This window comes from Abramis brama, assembly GCF_963993115.1.
Source record: "Abramis brama genome assembly, chromosome: 18".
Taxonomy (NCBI): Eukaryota; Metazoa; Chordata; class Actinopteri; order Cypriniformes; family Leuciscidae; genus Abramis; species Abramis brama.
In genome coordinates this window covers 15,504,795-15,528,253 of record NC_139980.1, presented here as the reverse complement: position 1 = coordinate 15,528,253, position 23,459 = coordinate 15,504,795, and the positions used below count along the sequence as shown (strand labels likewise).

Below are 23,459 nucleotides of genomic sequence, written 5' to 3'. Positions count from 1 at the left end.
GGGCACTAAAACAAGATGTCCAGGAGGTACTAGTGCTGTGTCACTAGCATATATTCAAGCAAATTTTCATATATCTACATCAGTCTTACATCTGCAGTGACTTATTTCCAGGTTTCGGGCCCCTCAGCTGGAGGCCCCTGACATTGATGGCCCTGACCTGATTCGTAATCCATCCTTGAGTATCACCATGCTTAACAGAGTTAAAGACACTAGATTGATTCTAAGACCAGAGTAATGGCTGTTGAATGTAGTGCAGGAAACCTCCAATGCAGTGAAGTGCTACTGCCATCTAGTGGTGCTTGTTCTCTGTTAAAAGCATCATTTGAAACTTTTGGTGGAAAAGGCCATCTCTTTGATGAGTTGAGGGGGGTGAGAGGGTAACGCACACTGCCATTGCTCATCCGGCCCGCATCCTGGACACAGTAGCGTCCCACCATCAAAATACATGCCATCTGTATTTTACTGGACAATGAGGGGAATCCCTATCTGTTTTCATGACATTCTTGGGGAGGGAGGGAGAGAGGGAGAGAGGAAATCTGTCCTCTACTCTGAAGCAAAAGAGCATCTGGCCCTCACAAGCCGCATAGCTTCCATGACCTTCACCCCGTTATACGAGCTGCAGTAACATTGTCTGAATAGTTGTGGTAACCCAAAGCCCATGCTAGTCCCTGCGCGCTCATCACTAGCGCCATCACCTGCTTCTCAGAACCCAGGGCCAAAGCCGAGGAGAGCGCTTCCTGCTGGCAACCGAGGAATGAGGATCGTGTCAATGATTTACTCAGCTAAGTGCCAGTGTGGGAACATTTTTCAGATTTTAATGGACAAATGGAATGCTTGTGATAACAAGGCATCCTTTCATGCCTCATTGACACCCAGCGTTGATGTTTGGCGTCACAGTTTGATAATTCCTTGAAGATTGTTTGGAGTCGATCAACAAGGTTTGAAAGTTCAACACCATACCAACAGGGCGGTTATGTAATTCGTCATCTTAATGCTTGGCTTTGTAAACTTGTCAAATAAAACGTTGTCCCTTTGCTGTAGTTTTTATGAAATGTTGTTTGATAGATTCAACCAGAGATCTTATACTGCCACCTATTGGATATTACATGTGGTGCAGGGCATTCTTGGATTAGTTTACAGTACTATTTTTTCAGGGTCATGTTAGGACACATGGATAGAACTGGTAATTTTACATAAGCCTAATTACATTTACATTTATTCATTTAGCAGGCGCTTTTATCCAAAAGCATTGTTCTCTTATAAATGAGAACAATAGAAGCAGTTAAACTAACAATAGGACAACAATATGCAAGTGCTATGACCCTTCCCAGTTTTATCTAACACAGTACCTGTATATATATATATATATATATATATATGGTGAACGTGATTTCACCAAGTACCACATGTTCCTGGATTAACATCTTTGTTGATCCTGGAACAACTTTCCAATCAACCAATCAGATTTGAGGTTAGGGTTAAGTTTACAGTTTATGACAAGTTTAGGCTTAGAACCAGGGTGAGGTGCCTTCAACATCAGTGTTTTTCACCTATCATTTCCCTCTGATTTTAGCGAAAAGTTATGGGTAGGGTTTAGGTTTAGGTATAGGGTAAGGACAAAATTTTGGGACAGGAATGTTATTCCAGTATCAACAAAATATTATATGATCCAGGATCATAATATTACTTGGCAAAATCACGGAGACCCTGGCAACCAGTGCAATTTTGTGAGGAGAGGAGTGACGTGTGCTCTCTTCGGCTCGTTAAAGACCACTCTAGCTGCAGCATTTTGGATCAGTTGCAGAGGTTTGACAGAGCAAGCTGGAAGAGAGCATTACAATAGTCCAGTCTGGATAGAACACATGCTTGGACAAGGAGATGATAGCATGCTCTGATAGGAAGGGCCTGATCCTCCTGATGTTGTATAAGGCAAATCTGCAGGACCGGGCAGTTCTAGCAATGTGGTCTGTAAAGTTCAATTGATCATCAATCACAACTCCAAGGTTCCTGGCTGACCTTGATGGAGTTATAGATGACGAACCTAGCTGAATGGAGAAGTTGTGGTGTAGTTTTGAGTTTTGGGTTGGCCGGGACCACAAGCAACTCTGTCTAATTACTCGCCCCCCATGACACTTGGGAAAGAACAGTGTCACAATTCTACCTGCCATTAGTTTTTAAAATAGCATTTTCACTTTGATTAATCAGGCATAATCACGGTCAGCCTGAATGGACAAATTTATAGAAAATTCACCCTTCTGATATCTGAAAATAATAATTCCACCCATTTTTGTGTGTGTGTGTGTGTGTGTGTGTGTGTGTGTGTGTGTGTGTGTGTGTGTGTGTGTGTGTGTGTGTGTGTGTGTGTGTGTGTGTGTGTGTGTGTGTGTGTGTGTGTGTGTGTGTTTTAAACTTATGTTAGATGAGATTAATTGATTTGACAGCTATCTTAAAACATTAAGAAAAGTTACATTTTAATAATTTCACAATATTATTTTTTGTACTGTAATTGATCAATTAAATGCAGCCTTGGTGAGCATTACAGACTTCCTTCAAAAACATTTAAAATAATCTTATAGACCCCAAACTTTGGAATGGAAATGTATATTAAATAAATAAATGTAAAAATATATTACAATAAAAAGAAACTTTTTAAAATTATAACATTAATAAATTTAATAATTTAAACTTTCCATTTCATCTAATAGCTATAAGTGAGAAGTCATACACAATACCACCATGAACATACAGTCAGGTCAATATACTGTAGATTTCATATAGATCAAAGTTCATTCTGGTAAAGTTTTTTCCTCATTCCGTCTCTCAGTGGTGTCAAAGTTCATTTTTAGTTTCCCCATCTTTGTGAATTTTTCTCAAGCATAATACTGAACTCTCACGTTACACCTTACTTTATAAATGAAACCTGATCTACGGTTAAAAGACATTTGCAATGCATCCATTTCATACCGCGTCCTAACCAGTCAAAAACAAAAACATTTTATTGGTCACTGGGTAGCCCATAGACAGTGAAATCCCATTGATCTTACACAACTAATGCATACTGCAGGTGAACCTTAAATAGCAAGTATTCAAAATTAAATTTATTGCAAATTAAAAAAAAAAAAAAAAACATTCAGCCCAAATGAACTCAACATTTTTAAATTACAAAAGGAACAGTTTTATTGAAAATCAAGGCACAATACAATTATATTGTATGTAATGACCTTATGATGGGTCACTTTATGAACTAACTTCTGTTGATTCCTCTCTGGTTAGTAGCAGGTGATGGGAGAAGTCAAGCGAGAGAACGCGCCACATCAAGTGGGCTACAATATGATGTCGGTTAAGTGCCATTTCTACAGCATTACCTTCATTTATACATTATGGTTTAGTGTAACGAATGTATTTTTTCCCAGAAGGCACCTCTTTGAGGGTAAAACCAGCTGGGAAATGCTTGTTGGCATCTTCATCTGAGAGAGAAGGGATGACCATGACTTCTTGACCAGGCTTAGACAAAAAAAAAAAAAAAAAAAAAAAGACAAAAAAAAAGAAATAAAGAAATAAATATTCAAGGATTTCAAACAAACATTGATGATCATGTAGAACAGTGAAGTTTAGGTCTGCAAAAATTTAGTTCACATTCACAATCTTGACCACATAAAAACAAACACAACTGCTCTGCAATATGACAGAGAGAGAGAAAAAATAAATAAATCTACTCAGTGACTATATTACATAGTACAGTATCAAAGACTGTTTCTACCTTCCAGTCCACAGGTGTGGCCACCTTCTTTGTTGCTGTTAACTGCAGAGAGTCTATAGCGCGGAGAATCTCATCGAAATTGCGCCCCGTGGTGGCTGGATAGAGAATAGACAGCTTCAGCCTCTTATCAGGGCCAACCACAAACACCTGAAATATAATAAATGTGTTAAGGCCCTTATACAAAAACCATTTCACCTTCATAACTAGTGGCCTAATGAAATAACACCACACTAATCTTATTCAGAGACCAATTCTCTGAATAAGCCATCTGAACCATTCTCTTGGCTGGTTCCTCAGCGTTTTCTTGCCTTAGCAGCATTCCAGTTCTGCAAAAGTCTAATATTTTAGCAAAGACTAGATATATGCGGGTACAAAAGGCAATGGAAATGTTGCATGCAGCAGAACATCAACAGAAATTTAGTCAGCCAGATCAGTTTCACATTCACCTTTTCAGGCTCTGGTCAGGATCAAGACAATCAATAAAGTTCTGATTCTAATGCAATGATACTCAACCTTTTTGACTCCATGGCTGCATCTAAAAATCACATTCTCTCAAGCAAGTACTCATTTTGAAGAAGTAATTACTTTGTGACTGCTAAAAAAAGTATGTTCTATATGAGTGTGTGTAGTATAAATATAATCTGGCGTACTACATTCGCCATCTTGTCATTATCATGTGACCTACCAGCGTCAGTTGTATCGCATTCATAAATCCTCTCCCATGGCCTCATGGGATAGTAAAGTGTCAACTTTATGCACACTTCAGAATCTCGCCGATAGTCATGTCCAGAAATATTGGCACCCCTGGTAAATATGATCAAAGATGTCTAAAAATAAATCTGCATTGTTTATCCTTTTGATCTTTCATTAAAAAAAAATTCACACAAATCTAACCTTTCATTGAAGTAAAAGAATTGAAAATCTCTCCAAAACACGTTGGCAATAATTATTGGCACCCTTTCATTATTTTTATACCTTTGCCAAGATAACAGCTCTGATTTTTCTCCTATAATGCCTGATGAGTTTGGAGAACACCTGACAAGAGAACAGAGACCATTCCTCCATACAGAATCTCTCCAGATCCTTCAGATTCCCAGATCCATGTTGGCGCTTCTCTTCAGTTCAGCCCACTCAGTTTCTATAGGGTTCAGGTCAGGGGACTGGGATGGCCATGGCAAGTGGGTTTGATGCAAAAAAAGCTCTTTTTGTGGTTTCATCTGACTATAGAATCCAGTCCCTTTTGAAGTTCCAGTCGTGTCTGACAACTGAATATGCTGGAGTTTATTTTTGGAGGAGCGAGGAGGATTTCTTGAAACCCTCCCAAACAACATGTGGTGATGTAGTTTAGTTGATAAAAAAGATTTTGGGCTTTCTGACCCCAAGACTCAACTAATCTCTGCAATTCTCCATCTGTGATCATTGGAGAGTCTTTGGCCACTCAAACTTTCCTCCTCACTGCGCATTAAGACAACATAAGACACACGTCATATTCCAGGCAGATTCGTAACATCTTTAGTTGATTGGAACTTCTTAATTATTGCCCTGATGGTCAAAATGGGGATTTTCAATTCTTTAGCTATTTTCTTACAGCCACTTTCTATTTTGTAAAGCTCAACAATCTTTTGCTGCACATTAGAACTATATTCTTTGGTATTACTCATTGTGAAGGATGATATAGGGAAGTTGGCCTTCGCGTTTCCTCATATTTATAGTCATAGCGAGACAACTTCATGTTCCTAGTGTGCTAAATTTAAATATTAATGGGAATATACTAAAAAAATTCTAGGGGTGCCAATAATTGTGGCCAACACATTTGAGAAAAACATTTCATAATGTGATTTTCCCCCCACTTTCAATTCTTTTACTTCAATGAAAAGTTTTGAAAGAAAGATAAAAAGGATAAACAATGCAGATTTATTTTTACAGACTTTGATCATATTTACCAGGGGAGACATTAATTCTGGCCATGACTGTAGTAGTAGGTCATCTGGATACTTTTTGCCTACTGGGAGTACTGGGAAATGGACATACTTCTTTTGTCACATACTGTTTTTCACCTACTACATAGTAGGCAAGCATGCAATTTTAAATGCAGCCCAAGGCCTCCTTCATCCGAGACAATATTCAAAGGCCCTCTTCTCTAAACTATGTACCTCTTATAAAAAATAAATAAAGTAATATATAAATACACACTTTTTTTTTTTTGCATTTTAAATAGTATTATCTATAACTACATTTAATTTAAGATCGATTTGGGCACCCTAGTTGAGAACCACTTTTTTTTTTTGTTTAACGAGAGCCCTAAAGCATGATTGCGATGGAAACTCACACAGCGGGCAGTGAGGGGCAACCCGTCTTTATCCCTCTCATCAGGGTCCAGCATCCCCAGCAAGACAGATAACTCCCTCTTGTCATCTGCTATGATGGGGAATGGCATGGGACAGCAGGCTTTGTCTTGGTTAAATGACATAATGTCCTAGAGAGAGAGCAAAGACACAGATGTCAGTCAGTCATCCTTACATGTGAAGCCTTAATAAAAGGAAATTGTAAATTAACTTGTTTGTATTATATAAAACTCCCTTTACAAATACAAGACCATAAATAATGGAAAATATTGGTTAATAAATGGTTTACCAATAAGAGCATTACTTGTACACATCTGGATATTTGCATATAATGAGTGAAGAGTGCTGTGGTAAAACAGTCAGAGTGCACAGTGACTGATTTCAAACAAAAACACTGTCTTGTGGGAACTGTCTGTCTGTGGCATTCACATGAATTCAGAAAGAGTTCAGCCAAAGGCACATGTGGGTGTGAGTATGTCTGCATGTCCGGCAAAGGAGTTAAATAGCGTTAAAACAGACAGACCATAGAATAACAACAGCAGCAAAATCTTGGCAAATAGAGTATGTGCCTTAACACTAGAAGTGCCAGAATACCATAACTGCTAGAACTGCCGCAAGCGGTCATTTTGACTGCTAGATTCCAAACTCTGTATCTTTAATGATAAATACCCAGTTGAGAGATTAATGCATTTATTGTATTAGGATATCTTTTAAAAACAAAACACCAAACTGTACATTTAAACAAGTTTGATTATACATTTATAAATAATAATATCATTAGTAGCCTACCGTAATTATCGCATATTCACAACAGATAGGCTATATTTCCATATCGATTCAACATAACTCAGAACAAGATAATAACAACTAAAAGTATCTTATTTAATTATAAAACATTTTATTTTAATATAATAGAGAAAATAGGCTAATAGAAAAAGCTGGAAACGAGCTGATCTAAAACAAAACAAAGAAGAACCAAGAAGGAAGTGTAGGCTACAGAAACAAAAACACTAGCCTATATTACAAATTGTATGTTAACTATTTACATCAATATAGTGCTTGGCTATTTAACCCTTATGTGCTGTTGGGGATGTTTTCATCCACTATGGGGTATTTTTCAGTCTTAATTTGGCCATAACTTTTTCTGTGTTTCAGCAAATGGAATGATTTTTGGTGACAAATCTTATTTTGACACATATTTTGGGAAAATGCTTTGAAATTTTTCAAAAACTCAACAGTACACTGTGGGCAAATTCACTACCCTTTCGTTATGTTCGTGGCTGAAAACAGCCACTACTTTAAACTGCTGTAAAAATGTATCAGAAAAATATTTTTCAAATTTTTTTGCATAAATCTATTAATCAACCTCAGTCCTGCTCAAAAATACTAAATGTTTAAAAAAAATTCAGGATTTTAACTCTTTAATTGCCAAATTTGTAAATGATGTCACTGATTTGGGGGGGGGAAAAAACACACAAAATGACTCATTTTCAATATAAAATGTGATTGTGGACTGGATTTTTTTTTTACCTTTTATCACAGTCTTGGACATGTCAAAGATTAGAAACAACATTGGTTTTGATGCATTGTTAGTTTTTGTGCAGCATCAGATTTAAACTTTTTCTCCCTCATTTTCTGTTCGTGGCTGTTTTTGCCCCATTGACTTCCATTATAACCACATTTTTTGATTGCAAAGACATGACACCATATAATCATGCATTTTTGATTGTTGGTGGTTTTCCCTCTTGGGAAGAGGTAAAATTTGTAATTTTTACTGTTGATAACCAGGTGGCACCATTAACCCTTTAGATAGGCCTGTGCAAAAAAAAAGCTTAGTTTCTGGCTTTTACATGGAGTTATATGGAGTTTATATGGAGTATAATAGCATAATAAAGTAAGTGAGTGTGAGTGTGTGTACTCACCTTGATGCGTCTGAGAAAATCAAAATATGCACCTCAGCTCTCAGAACTACATGGAGTGAACAAAAACAAAGTAAGTGTATTTATGCATCTGCTGCCTTTTGATGGTGAGAAATGCAGACTAAACAAATACAAAGCAAGTGGATGTAAACACTTGCATGCAAGCATGCTGGTCATTTGATGGTGAGAAGAGCAGCAAGCAACATGAGAAAGGGCTTGACTTGTAGTGAAGTTTTAGAGATGATTATGCAGCCTGACCCCTCCAGCGAGCTGCAGGATGTATCGTCTTCTCCCTCTCGTGACTCCAGGGCCGACGCGCTATGCCTTCGCAAGGCATAGTCATACATGTTTGTATGACTGTACAAACATGTATGTGTTGACGCAAGTCATGCTGACAATGAGGTCAATCATCTCCGTAAAAAACAGATTGAACACAGAATCCATGTTCTGGACCCTTGCGAAGGCATAGCGCGTCGGCCCTGGAGTCACGCCTCTGGCAGGCTGAAGAAAGGGAGTTGTCTCCGCGTTGGTGGAAAACCACACTTCGCCGTTTCTCCCAATCAACCCAGATCCAGGATCCTCCGAATCCTCCTCGCCTTCAGTGGAAGCTAGAGAGGATGATGAGGGTGCCACATCCAAATCAGGATCTGACTCTCCTGAGTCAGTGGTGTCAGAGGGAGAAGACGATACATCCTGCAGCTCGCTGGAGGGGTCAGGCTGCATAATCATCTCTAAAACTTCACTACAAGTCAAGCCCTTTCTCATGTTGCTTGCTGCTCTTCTCACCATCAAATGACCAGCATGCTTGCATGCAAGTGTTTACATCCACTTGCTTTGTTTTTGTTTAGTCTGCATTTCTCACCATCAAAAGGCAGCAGATGCATAAATACACTTACTTTGTTTTTGTTTACTCCATGTAGTTCTGAGAGCTGAGGTGCATATTTTGATTTTCTCAGATGCATCAAGGTGAGTTCACAGACACACACACACACACACTTTATTATGCTATTATACTCCATATAAACTCCATATAACTCCATGTAAAAGCCAGAAACTAAGCTTTTTTTTGCACAGGCCTATCTAAAGGGTTAATGGTGCCACCTGGTTATCAACAGTAAAAATTACAAATTTTTGTTTGTTTTTTCCCAACAGGGAAAACCACCAACAATCAAAAATGCATGATTATATGGTGTCATGTCTTTGCAATCAAAAAATGTGGTTATAATGGAAGTCAATGGGGCAAAAACAGCCATGAACAGAAAAATCTGATGCTGCACAAAAACTAACAATGCATCAAAACCAATGTTGTTTCTAATCTTTGACATGTCCAAGACTGTGATAAAAGGTAAAAAAAAATCCAGTCCACAATCACATTTTATATTGAAAATGAGTCATTTTGTGTGTTTTTTTCCCCAAATCAGTGACATCATTTACAAATTTGGCAATTAAAGAGTTAAAATCCTGATTTTTTTTTTTTAAACATTTAGTATTTTTGAGCAGGACTGAGGTTGATTAATAGATTTATGCAAAAAAAATTTTTAAAAAATATTTATCTGATACATTTTTACAGCAGTTTAAAGTAGTGGCTGTTTTCAGCCACGAACATAACGAAAGGGTAGTGAATTTGAACAATGCACAAGGGATAAGCTTCACAGTCAAGTAAAAAGTGACCTCTCTTCTCCTTGCACAATTGCCACACACGGGTTTGCGGTATTTGCAGCAGGTTTTGTTTTGACTGCAGCTTCCCCGAACCTGGCACTGCCTCCGCTTTGGTTTCTGCTGTGGTGGTTGCTTCTGTGGTGGTTGCGCCAACTGCCATAGCCTACTGCTCTTTTCTCCTCCATGAACTGTGCTCTCAGCTCTTCTACAAGTTGCTGAGAGTCAAAGGTCAACCGCGGGAAATGTAACAAAAGAATACCGCGAAATTCAGTGCGGTCAATATGACCGTCTATGGCCGAAATAGGTACTTTTTTTGCCTTGTGTAATTTATATGAAAAACATTTTAAATGAAAATAGACACTTTTAGGAAAAGTCAGGGACCAGCAGGATTTTATTTATTTTTTCAACAAAGTTATTGCAGATATAAAATTAAAAACGTCATGGCACTTCTAGTGTTAACTTTTTACAAAGCAGTTTTAATGCTTTTCCAATTATGTTATGAATCTTTTGACCCTTGAAAAGTTCAGACCCTTGGGAAGCCAGATGTCTTGTAACAAGATACCAGTCCTGTTCAGTGAGGATTTCAGAGAAAGTCAGCTGCAGAAATTCTTTCCTTTTGGGATTACCGTAAGGTGATTTTGTCTGAACCAATCAGAGAAGTCCTCTGTGTGCTTATCCTAGAGCTACAGGCCAATGATTGGATGCTCAAGCTAGAGGAGTCTCAGAACAATGCAGCATCATTGAACGCCAAGCCATGTGACATCTGAAACGTCTGTTTATGAGTAACATTCAATCTTTCATGAGTTTACACTACCGTTCAAAAACTAAAGTAAAAATAAAGTAAAAACAGTATTATTACAATTTAAAATAACCATTTTATGTGACACTGAAGACTAAGGTAAGGATGCTGAAAATTCAGATTTGACAGGCATAAATCATTTTAAAATATATTCAAACAGAAAACAGTCAATTTTAAATTGTAATAATATTCCACAATATTGCTGTTTTTTTATATATATACTGCTATTCAATGGCAGTATGTATACGTGTGTGTGTGTGTGTGTGTGTGTATGTATATATATATGAAGAGTTCAGATGCAAAAGCCTCTAAGTGCCATCTGAAATTTTCTTCTAGAATGATTTTTATCAAGCTCGTATACTTAAGTTCAGTAGTTTCACTTAAATGACAATTAATAGGTAATTTTCATTGCTATTTAAGTGAAATTACGATCGATAGATCGATGGATGTGTGTGTGCAAAATAAATTAGAATTTTATATTTCTTTCTGTTATGTCATGCATCATATCTGCACACCTCACTCCATTTGTGGTGGTCCTCCACGCTGTCAATGGACAGTGCGATCATCTTCACGTCGCGTTTCTTAAACTCATCGTGAAGCTTCGCAGCACGGGCTAGTTCAGTCGTACACACTGGAGTGAAGTCGCGTGGGTGTGAGAACAAGATACCCCATCTAAAGAGAAACAAGATGGAAGCTAAGAATTACATACTTTTAAAAAGATACATTTAAATGGTAACTGTGCTAATTTTCAACCAGCTTTGCCTTTGAATTGTTACAGTGTTAGGCTTCACCTGCGTTTTGACCCGGGGATTCTGCACTCTTTCAGAAGATGGGTAATATCACCCCCTACCGTATAACAGTGAAAACATCGATTGACGAAAACTTCCGTCAATGATGGGGAAAGAGTTAAAAGCCCATCTTTTCATTGGTGATTTACTCCTCTAACAAGAAAGACCAATAGATAATGGGAGATTCACTTAAATGGTCATTGATTACAAATTCATACTTGTTTTTGTACTTGGTAAAAAGTAACAAATGGCATGTTGAACCAGAGGTGGACGAAGTACACAACTTCCTTACTTGAGTGAAAGTATAGACACTACTGGTCAAATATTACTGCGTTACAAGTAAAAGTTGTAAAGACCTATTTTTACTTAAGTAAAAGTACAGAAGTACTAGTTTTTAAAAGTACTTAAGTATCAAAAGTAAAAAGTAAATGTCAATGCATTGTTTTGTTGCATTGTTGTATGTAATACTTAAGTATCGTATGCCTCTGAATCTATGCCTGCATACCTACCTTCATGTCAATATCAAATTTATTTCTATAACACAGTTCCAGTAGTGGGATTGAATGTGAGATTGAATAAGTGCACTCAATAACGTCCACAATGGTTTCCCGTTTATGTTAGCCTTACTGTTATCTATAAGCAAGTGTGCTCCAAAAAAGTGACAAAATTTGCATTTAGAAGACCAAACCCAGCGCTGAAAATGAAAATCAGGTTTATGTCAGAATCCAATGTCAGACTGACGTTGATTTCCTACGTTGGACAGACGTTGTATTGTGGTTGAAAATGAAAATCGGGTTGACGTCAGAAACCAACATCAGTCGGGTTCTGACGTCAACCCGTCTTTTATTTTCAATCAATATCCAACATCAATCTGACGTCGGGTTCTGATGTCAATCAGATACAGGGTTCTGACGTCAGCCCGACTTTCATTTCCAACCAAAATGCAACCCCTGCAACCAAAATCATCCACTGACTGATGTTACTTTCTACTCAAGGACCATGACAGATTTGTAGTGGAGTAAAAAGTATGATATTTGTCTTTAAAATGTAGCGAAGTTAAAGTAAAAAGTTTCCAGAAAAAATAATACTCAAGTAAAGTACAGATACTCAAAAAGTGTACTTAAGTACAGTACTCAAGTAAATGTACTTTGTTACTGTCCACCTCTGCGTTGAACCATTACAAAACAGCCATGTCTGGGAATCATGTGGGTGGGTGTATGGACAATTCACTATACTACATGGGATTGTGTAATCACGTCACATGTTTTTCCAAGTTATAAGGACAAGAATGATTCACTCCCTGGCCTGCAGACATGAATTTGAGTATGTCTGAGATTGAACATTCTCTTTCTCTATCTGTGAAGTTATTGGCATCTCCAATTAGCTAGATAAATGTAGGCCTAATCTCCATTCAGCCCGAAAGACTTACAGTATTGTTTTGTAGAAAAGCACAGGGCAGCACTTCTTATTCAAAGCCAACAGTTGTTTTGACTGCTGTTAAAGAAACAGCGTCAAACTCTGGAGGTCATGTCACATTATGTGATCATCACAATGAAAGTAAGTTCAAACTCATGCAAAATCTTGTCACAACCATCTAGCTTCACATCGTACAGTTTGGAAGACAAGTATTAAAGGTGAAACTGGTCAAATGGTCAAAAACAGGAAGCTTACAAAACTCTAAATTGGGAAATGCAGAACAAAGGGTTGCTAAACACACTCTTAGAATTGTCCATTTTGACTTCATGGTGATATTAAGATATTATAAACAAACATCATGCTTTTCTTTTAAACTAATTACAAATAATTAGCTTGACTTTTAAGTTATTTTAAATCTAAACTTTCCAGACATTCACTTTTAATTAATAAAGTTTTGGCAGAATATGGGGGACTTCCAAACACTTCACACCATTGCCAAAATCTCACAATACCAGCCATTGTAATGTCAACTCTTACAGCCACAGTGACTAGGCACATTTACACTCCCCTTCAAAACATTTACTACATACAATGAAAGCAAATGGTTTAAAGGAAAATTAAGTCTGCAGTAATATCTGACATTACTTTGAGAAATGTGCTATTTGATTAATTGCAATGAAACACTGATGGCATATAAAAGGCATGTAAAAAAACACCCTTTTTTAAAAGTTGTATTGATATAAAATACTCGTTATTAATAACAATAGTTTGCTTTGTGTTATTATACGCAGTTCATACTTGTGCTAAATCATCTCCTGCAATAAAAACCGGGTTCGCAGTATCAAGAGTCATAAAGAAAAGCTTCCTGACAGGAGATTACTTGTGTTTTAAACTTAACGTGAAGAGTTTTTTTTTTTTTTAGACTCCCTTTAAGCCAACTCTGTTGCCATAAATAAGCAATAATATTAAAAATAAAATAAAACAACTGGCAGATTATTTGAGTAGAAATATGACGTTGAAGTACAACGCTGGAGTCATATAAGCGTGTTTCAGTCTCTAAATGCCATATGTATCGATCATGTCATGTTTTTCAGCCACCTGATGATCATGATTGAATTAATTAAAAGCACATTAAACGTGAATTACAGACGTTATCCGAGTATGCCAGGTGAAACAAACATACAACTGAGCTACTTACGAATTTCCCAAGAATTCATGAAATTTTATCTTGCCGATTGTAGTCTCTGCTTCAAAGTTAGGTAACACGTCTCCCAACAGAATTCCAGGCATGACTGTTGTTTTCAGCTAGTCTGGTCTCTGTACTCGGCACATGTAACCATGGAATGGAGGTTAATGTAGCAGGAAGAGAGTGGAGTGCGCGGTTCTGATTGGACGAAACACCGTCACATCCCTAAATTCAAAAATTAAATTCGGTTTTAAATTAATTTTCAGTGTTTGCAATTCAAAAGTCTTGTAGATTATGTAAAAATGCAATCATGTCTTTTCTACACAAATCATTATTTTATCATTGCATATGATATGGACTAAACTACCATAGTTTAGTCCATATAGAGGTTTCATAGTTTACATAGAGGCGTCATTGGTAAACCGTCCGCCATATTTGAACGGTCAAAACACCGGTCCGTGAACTACTCGAGAGCAAGTTATCGGTGCATCTGCAACCTATATTTACAATAGACTTCATCAGATGATTTTGCTAGACTAACACAATACAAGACGAAGGCGTCAGCTAATATGACGTTAAAAAGTTACAATAGTATAAAAACCTGTAATATTGAGTTAATACATGTAAAAACACAAACAAGCAAATTATCACATGTGAAAAGTTATCCAATTTCCTCAGGAATTTAAATCTCAGAGGTTTCACAACCAGAATCTACACAATGTTATGGCACCATCATTGATTCTACTGTGAATGATGACACGCCGGCCGTTCCAACATGGCGGGCGCGCTGACGCATCTGGAGCAGTCGAATGTGGTTTCTACGTATACCACGCTCTCTCGGCTTCTATCTGTCAGTTTATTCAACAATCTTAAATAAAGATATACAATTTAGTTAAAATATCAGACAGCTGCTTTCTTCATGTAGACTTTTTCTTCATGTTGGTGTTTATTATAGCCTACCTATTGTGTGGTTTTGACATTATAGACCAGTGTTATACTTCAACACCATTGTATAAATTGGTTGTTTGTATTTTTTAATAACTATTGTATAACATATTTAATCTAATATCGTATGTTAAGTAAAACACAAGAGACTCATCACATCATAGAACACAAAGGTTAAACAAAATATGCAGTGATCTGTCTTAAAACTGCTTTCATGGGGTATGTTATAGCCTACATGAGAGTGACATATTTCAAAATTTAATTTAAAGAAACCCATGTAAAACCTGCTAAGTTAAAATCTGAGTTTTAATTTTGCTGCTGTTTTTAGTCCACTTTTGTATTCTAGGACAGCGGTTTTCAAACTGGGATCCAGGGGTGCTAGGGGGAAAGGTTTAGAGAAAAGCAGAGTAATAATAATAATAATAATAACGATTAAATTAATTAACTAAATAAACAAATACATTTGATTAAAACAATGAATTGATTAAACTAAATAAATGCATTTTGAATTAAATAAATAAACAAAAAATGCATTATAAAATATAAAATTATATGATATAAAATTAAATGTAACGTAATTTATAATATATATATATATATATATATATATATATATATATATATATATATATATATATTTAATTTTAAGATGGGGGTCCCTCGTATGATCATTATTTGGTGTTAAATAAGTAATTATTCAATATATATATATATATATATATATATATATATATATATATATATATATATAATGATTATTATTATATAATAATTAATAAATAATATATAATAATAATAATGTTAATTTATTTTGTAATTTAGTCACATGGTTGAATCAAACATGTTTTCCCAGTGTGCACTGCGCAGACTGAGCTGCAGTTCAAAGATGGCGCTGCATGGAAGTCCAGTCAAACGAGTTCTCTGTCATCACCTGTAAAACGATGACCTAAAAAAAAGACGCATCCAAAAGCTATTTAATAAAACAGAAGACATTCTAGTCTGTCTTGGCATAAGTGAGGTAAAATGCCTTCTCCTAAAGCGCGGAGCGGCTCGGGGCGCAGCGGCAGCGTCCCGTGCGCCGGTGGAAACGGGCGCTATGAGTTCATTTCTCTGAGCCGAACCCCCCCCCCGCCGCAGCTGCTGCAGAGGCAGGGCTCAGACCCCACCGCGGCACGCCTCAGAGCCTCCGAGAGCCCCAGCCGACGCCGCGGATCGGGCTCGTCCACCTCCTCCACCGGCGGCGGGCAGCAGTTACCGGAGGAGGACTGCATGAAGTTAAACCCGTCTTTCTTCGGGATAGCGTTCAGCTCCCTGCTGGCCATCGACCTGTGGCTGTCGAAGCGGCTCGGGGTGTGCGCCTGCGAGGACTCGTCCTGGGGCAGCGTGCGGCCGCTCATGAAGCTCATCGAGATCTCTGGGCACGGGATCCCGTGGCTGGCCGGTGCCGCGTACTGCCTGTATAAAAGCGACAGTGTCGCCGGTCAGGAGGTCATGCTGAACCTGCTCATGGGTAATGCGCTCTTACTATCTTACAAAGAAATGCTCGTGCTCAAAAATTATACAATAGCCTAGACCAGGGGTTTTCAGTTTTTTTAAATGCCACGGACCACATGTGAGGGACCCCCATCCTAAAATTTAAAAGGCAGTTATACATAAAGTCATTACATGATCATCCATACATCTGCATCTGCTCTTTTGTTTAGTCACAGCCTATATCCATATAATAGGCTGGCTTCACTTTTGGTTTCTTATACACTTCTGCATTCCCCACTCTTTCTGGTCCTTTTTCAGGCTCATTTTCTTGTATGAAGCAAATCATAACCCACTTCCTCTGCTCCCGCTTTCCCAATGAAACATCCCTGATCTTTTCTTTTGGACCTCTCTTTCCTTCAAGTGTTTTCAGTACCAGGGGGATCTGCAGGTGAGGCAGTTTTCCATTCATTCTGGCTTTCCTTTATTGATGTGGCTTATTGGCAAACCATTTAAATTGCGAAAGGCTTCTTGGTTGTTGCTGCCAAGAGATCCAGATTTATTAATCATGATTCTCAGCAGTATTTCCAGAGGGAAAATGGAGTGATAATCACTCACTTACCGATCCCGCTACGGCGATTGTCATTCCACTCAAGCCCTTGTTGCTTTGACATCCCATTCACTAATGTCGACAGGTTTTAAAACTACAACTGAGCTGAATGGCCTACTCAGCTTGTTTCTGAAACACAGAGATATGCACAGGTCCTGCAGCCATGCTTGATCTCTTTCCAGAGATTTTGCTTAATTTAACATTTTTTATGAAACATTTAAATAATCCTGGTAATCATAAGCCTTGTGTTCAGAGGCAGCTGTAATCAATCAATGTATTTTGAAAAGATCTTTCCACTCGTCATTGTGGAAAAAATGTCTTTCAATCAAGTGTAGTTGGCCACGATGGTTTAATGGTTCCCATGAACAGGACCTACTAAAATGGTCTATAGTATATCATATTCTCTGTTGTTACAAGAAAGAATACCTTAAAATATATCAATTCAGTCAAACATGATTGAGCAGAGCAGCTGTAGAGCTATAAAACACAAACAATGAGTGGTGTGCATTAAAAGAAAGTGGGGGTGTCATTACAATACGTTCCCTTCCAGAGAGATAAAATGAATACACTACTTCATTAGTCATATTTATGTCATACTATATCATATTTAATGCGAATTTTCGGATGCCACACACAAAAAAAACGCTGGATAGAAACGCTAAGAATCACATCAATTTTAAAAATGCACATAAAAAATGTTTGTGCTCAATTGAAACACATTTACCGAATAAATCCCTCATTGGGCAACAAAAAAAACCAACATATAGCTTTGCCTCAATAGTGGATGCGAGTGGATAACTGTTCAGATCAGCAGACCAATTTCATTGCACAGCATCTCAAATGTTGGTTTGGTCATTCAGAAATGCCTGGGCCAAAGTCTGTCATCAGAATGGTTGGGTTTAATGACTTTCCGGAGGTGTCTCGCATGATTGTGTTCCCAAACACCAGGCGTCCTCCTCCTCATGCAGAATAACATGGCTCACGCTGAGGCGCAAGTCATTTATAATGAAAGAAAAAAATAGTCACAATTGCAGAAACTTCCATTTTTATGACTGATATTTTGTGCCAATTTCCACATGGGATGGAAACTGCTTTATTCGTAGATGTTTTATACAATATTCTAATTTTGTGTGCATGTTAAATTCGTAGCATTGGATGGAAACATAGCCATTGACTGAATGCATTTGGCACTGAACTGAGCAGGCGAGTGTACGGTGTTATTTAGAGAAAGGCTGTAAAGATGTACGTGTTATTGGCAGATAAATCATATTAAGTGCTTGCTGCTGATATTGTCATTACTGCATGGGATTATCACTTTATTTTTTCTTGTCCATGTATTCTGAACAAATCTACATGCAGAAATACCAGGATATCCAATGATTTTCTGGCATTACTGGTGCTTGTGGAAACTAGGGCAAAAGCAGTTATAGTTAGCATAGCATATATAGCATTTAAATTCGCAGTCTGTATTAAATGTGATTCAATAAAACTGTAGTATGTGTGAGAAATTATTTATATCATAAACATAAAGGGAATTCTTTCCATACTGTATGTAAGCAAGCACAATAAACATTATAACTTGAATATACCAAAATGAATCATCATTGAATTGAATTGCATCTAGCGCTTGTGAATTGAATCAGGAAATCTGTTTTGATACCCAGCCCCAAGGTTTTGGCCATTAAGGTATCCATCTAATTATTAAAATATTAATATTTCTATAATTTAACATGTTCACAATTTTCTGATGTTGGCTAATGGTCAGGATATGCAAGTAGACATAGAATATCTAATCCATTTTTAGTAAGTGTTTTATTTTTATGTTTTTTTATTTTAACTATATGCTACATTTAACTATGTTTTATATTTTATATATAATTATATTTTGAGGGTATTCATTTTGAGGGTATTCACTTTACAAGAGCTGACTAACACACAAGTTATGTCTTAAATCTTTACTTTCAAACATTTCAAACCCTTGAGCTTTTAATATGTCAGATCCTCAAGCTTTTATTTTGAAATGTAATGTCAATTTCTGTCCACAAAAATGATGTGCACATTAATGCAAATGAAGTGAACCTACTGTACAAATGCATGTTAAATCACAGAGATGGAGTTTGTGAGAAGCAGCATTTACTTACTGTGAACCGAGTCTTATAAGCTGTTTAGTTAGTTGGTTTAGTAAAGTCAGCTTTAAGGAAGCCTGTCAATTTTAGGTTGGATACGGGTTTACCAGACTTCAGTCTAATCCAACAATTTCCCGGTTGTCCAGTTTTTCTTACGTTTTTGTCATTTCTTTTTCAGCCTTGGTACTGGACCTGGTCCTGGTCGGCGTGGTGAAGGCTGTAGTGCGGCGCCGACGTCCATCCCATAACCGTATGGACATGTTTGCCACGTTCTCTGTGGACCGCTATTCCTTCCCATCAGGCCATGCCACACGTGCTGCAATGTGCGCCCGCTTTCTGTTGGCCCACCTGGTGTTGGCGGCCCCGCTCCGCGTTCTTGTCCTGCTCTGGGCCACTTTAGTTGGTTTTTCTAGGGTTCTCCTTGGACGCCATAATGTGACGGATGTGGTGTTCGGTTTCTTCATGGGCTACTGGCAATATAATTTGGTTGAGATTCTCTGGTTGTCTCCAGTCATGTTGCAAAGCACGATGGGACAGCTTCACTGAGAAGTTAAGACTGAGGAAAGGGAGCATTATTTGGAGGATCTAGACTATAATTCCTTAGTATCTGTTAAGTTGCTTTATGTTAGTTTTGTGCGTCTGCTAATTTGAATGTAAAACTTAATCTCTCAGATCATCTGCCTGTAATATCCAGGTTTAAATTAGATTCTACTGAACAGATAAATGAGTTGAAGTTGGAGTGTTAGGGAGCAGTGAAAACAGACGTCTTATTTTCCGCCCCTTAAAGATTTTTTTTCCTTTCTCTACTTCTTTTGTGTCAATACTGTGATACTAGATAGATTATGCCAGGTTTTTTTTAATCATTTGCCATTGTGCTCTGCTTTTTGAGGGTTGGTGCTTATCAAAAAAGGATGATTGGTGGCGACCTCTGGCTTTTGACTTCAATGTTCTTGTTTACAGAATAAAACCTCATCTTTGTGATACTACATATTTTTAGCACCTTAAACAATAGGCGTCATCTTGAAGATTTTGCCTCCGTTTTAATCAAAAACCAGCCAGAACTCTAATTAACATGAAAAGCAATTCATTAATGAATGTTTAATTAGGCGAGGGAGAGGATTTGAAACATCGCGGTGAATTTCAGCGCAGCTCTGATACCTTTAGGGTATGTGGCGTCCTCAATAGATATTCACAGAAAAGTAGTTATCTCTGAAGGCTTATTGGATCTTATTGGTCTGTGAAGTAGGAGTATTCGTTATATTTTGCTATGGTCTTAATACATTTGCTGGATTTTAATTGGGTTAAAGCCTCAACTGTGATTATAGAGCCATAAATCACCAGGCCAGTGAAAGCCAGGGCTTCCAATGGGCCGGGCTGGGCTAAAAGCCTCGGACCTGTAGCACAGAGCCCAAAACCACACTGCGTTTCCACCGTCGGGCCTGAAGCTCCACAGCGCCTCACTAAAACACGCCCATAACACGCCTCTCTGGAACAACGTCACACAAATCCATCATTTCACCAACAAATGCAAGTTTTATCAGAAAACTAATCAGAAAGAAATCACTGGAAAATAGCGAGATTGCAAAACGAACACGGACGTTTGTTGGCATTTTTGTAGTTTACTTAAAGATTTAAAACCCAAGCATTGATGTTTTACCGAAATTTTACAATAATAAGTGATATATTGATCATAATTAATTAATCTGTGTCAAGATTGCACATTACTCACACAGAAGTAAAGTGGTATTTACCGTTATTTCACAAAAGAAAGAAGACACACGTACTTGTTCAGTTGCGTCTGTTTCTGTTTATTTGTAGTCACAGGACAGTGTGTTCATTTCTACCGATCATTTCTACAAAATTTCCACCAAAAAATATGACCCGAGGAGCTTTAGCACTCTCTCCAGTGACAGTCCCAATGCAGTTATAATTTCAGTCAGAGAAACAGAGATGCTTTATTTTATGACGCATGTGGAGCTAAATATGGATATCAGACAGTCTGGTATAAAGACACGAGGCGTACTGACAGATAAAATAAATACTGTGATAGCCTGTATGATTTGTCTGATTTCAAGCGTTCATATTTACCATGTTTACTATGGTAATGGTTAGCGCACATAGTCTTTTGCATCGCATATAAATATTTCTGCCTTATATGGTGATCGGAATCCACACCGGATCAAAAACCGAAGTTATTTCAAACACTTGCTGCTGTCTGAAAGTGAGTTTTGAGCTAAAATTATATTAAAAGTTTTTAATGCTGATGTTAGCTGGTATATGAAATCATGGAAATGTGACTGGCCCTGGCACACACTAGCATGCTAGCTTTTGGCCTGACAGTGGAAACGCAGCTATAGGCCATTTGGTAGCATTAAGCAGGTGTAAATTGCACCATGATGACATTAATATTTACTAAAGGACCACCTGTGCAAAATAAGTAGTGGGGTGGTGCTGTGGTACTGCACTTTGACATGCCATTTTACTGAGTGATTGCATATTTACAGGTATGTACCATGGTTTTTACATGGTGCTTATGCATATGTCTGAATACAATGGTGTTACCATGTTTAAAAGCCATGGTATTACCAGTGCCAATGGCAATAATGCAACATTTTATAATTTCCCATGCAATAATTTTCCAACATTTATTTCCCCAATTATTAAAGTAAAATGTGAATGGATGGTTTTTGTTTGTTGGACTTTCTCATTGCTTTTTTTATTTCTCATAGACTTTTCTCTTGCGACTCAGGTTGTTAAGTGAGAATGATTTGGTCTTATTCTACTCTACCATTCTTTTAATTAGTCATCCTCTTGTAACCAGATTTGGCTGTTCCAGTGATTCCAGTGAAGACATCTTAATATAACACATACAATGACTTTATAGAGAAATCTTTGCTTCCAGTTTAGAGGAAATTTGTCCTCACATACATTCATAGAATAGTCAAACCCATTAATTATAAGGGGGTTTCTAAATATTTCAGCCATGTATATCTTGTTACATTCCACTTGTTAACTGGTTATCTAAAACGAATGCACAGAAAGGATCTTATTAGTTGGCGATATAGTGATTGGTAACTTTATTTTAGTGTCTCTTCTTCCATATTACATGTTACTTTAATTACTATTGTGGTAATTATTGTGTAATTATTATTTTTAATTTCAGTTTAATTCCACACATTAATCCACACTTTCTTCTCAGCATCCTGATGATTGACACACACTCCATTCAACCCATTCAAAGAGAAGTAACACACACACACACACACACACACACACACACACAGCCAGCCTTACTGGAATAGTTGAAACACTGTCAAGCTGTTTCACTGTCAGCTTTAAGTAGTCATAGTTCTTCCTCTTTCTTACAGTGGCATCAAAGATATTATAAATCCACCCCCAAAATCTAGAGATTTTTTTATTATTATTATTATTCGTTCTTTGAAATATGTCTACTCTGGCAGCGCATTCCCTCAAAATGATTCACTGTAATACGTGTCTGGTGAAGGTTGTGGGCGTTTTGACTGTTTCAGGAAAGTCATATGCACTTTTTCTTGTTCTTTCTTGAAAATCGTTTGATCATTTGTGCAATATCACAATAAGTGATAGGTGGCAACCAATAAATATAACATTTTTAAATTGCAAAAACTTTGTGCTGTTTTAGTGATGTGTTTGTTTGCTATGGGAACTTGTGTATTGTTTTTTTTTTTTTTGGATATGGAGAGGGATTATGGAAGATATTTTTTATTTGATATTTCAGGTGTTTGGAGTCATTTTAATTGGCTTCATCAGCTATTTCAACTGACATTTGATTGTTGTTTAGTCTTCAGTGAAAAGTGGCAATGTACATTCACCATAGTGAAAACTACAAGGGATTCATTAGCTTACTGTGGTACCTGCTTTGACTGTTCATTATATTTGTGATGTAAAATATACTCTACATTGATCATAATGTGATTGTATTTTCTAAATAAATATGAAGATGTCATGGCTTTGCCTTGGAATTGTGTTTTCTCCAAATATCTAGTCTTGTGAAAAATGAGAAGCTCAGTAATGTCTTGCAGCTCTTGGAGTTTTAATTCTATAGATGCCTCCATATGAAGATGTGGGAGAGTTAAATCTGTATGAAAAGAAAATTAAATGTTATAGAACAAATAGCAAAACAATCTGGTTCTGTGATGTAGTGCGAACAGGATCCGAGATATTTAGCCTACATAATGGAAAAATTTAAGAAAGTATTGTCATGGTCATGTTTCAGTATAAACTCCTCTGAGACTTTGTTCCAACAAATTCCAATATTTGTTTTCTGCCCATGTATTTTGGTGACGGGTCCCATATCATTTTTTGACAGGTCCCATATCATGTATCACAATGTGTTCATGGGAAACAGCAATGCAAATGCTTGATAGACTACACTCTTAAAATTCAAGGTTCATTAT

The 23,459-nt window shown here is 37.2% G+C and overlaps 2 protein-coding genes across 2 annotated transcripts; one reads left to right on the top strand and one right to left on the bottom strand.

Annotated features, from left to right (window-relative positions):
- Positions 1 to 3,151: 3,151 nt before the first annotated feature.
- Positions 3,152 to 14,227, bottom strand: prdx6 (peroxiredoxin 6). Its single transcript, XM_084092073.1, has 5 exons — positions 13,885 to 14,227; positions 10,998 to 11,154; positions 6,090 to 6,236; positions 3,761 to 3,907; positions 3,152 to 3,504 (listed from the first exon to the last, which is right to left on the bottom strand). The coding sequence occupies exons 1-5, from the start codon at positions 13,974 to 13,976 to the stop codon at positions 3,379 to 3,381; spliced, it is 669 nt and encodes a 222-aa protein (XP_083948199.1). The 5' UTR covers positions 13,977 to 14,227; the 3' UTR covers positions 3,152 to 3,378.
- Positions 14,228 to 15,678: 1,451 nt separating this feature from the next.
- On the top strand, positions 15,679 to 23,011 carry plpp6 (phospholipid phosphatase 6). Its single transcript, XM_084092072.1, has 2 exons — positions 15,679 to 16,327; positions 19,202 to 23,011. Exons 1-2 carry the CDS (start codon positions 15,841 to 15,843, stop codon positions 19,567 to 19,569), a joined length of 855 nt encoding a protein of 284 aa, XP_083948198.1. The 5' UTR covers positions 15,679 to 15,840; the 3' UTR covers positions 19,570 to 23,011.
- The last annotated feature ends 448 nt before the right edge of the window (positions 23,012 to 23,459 follow it).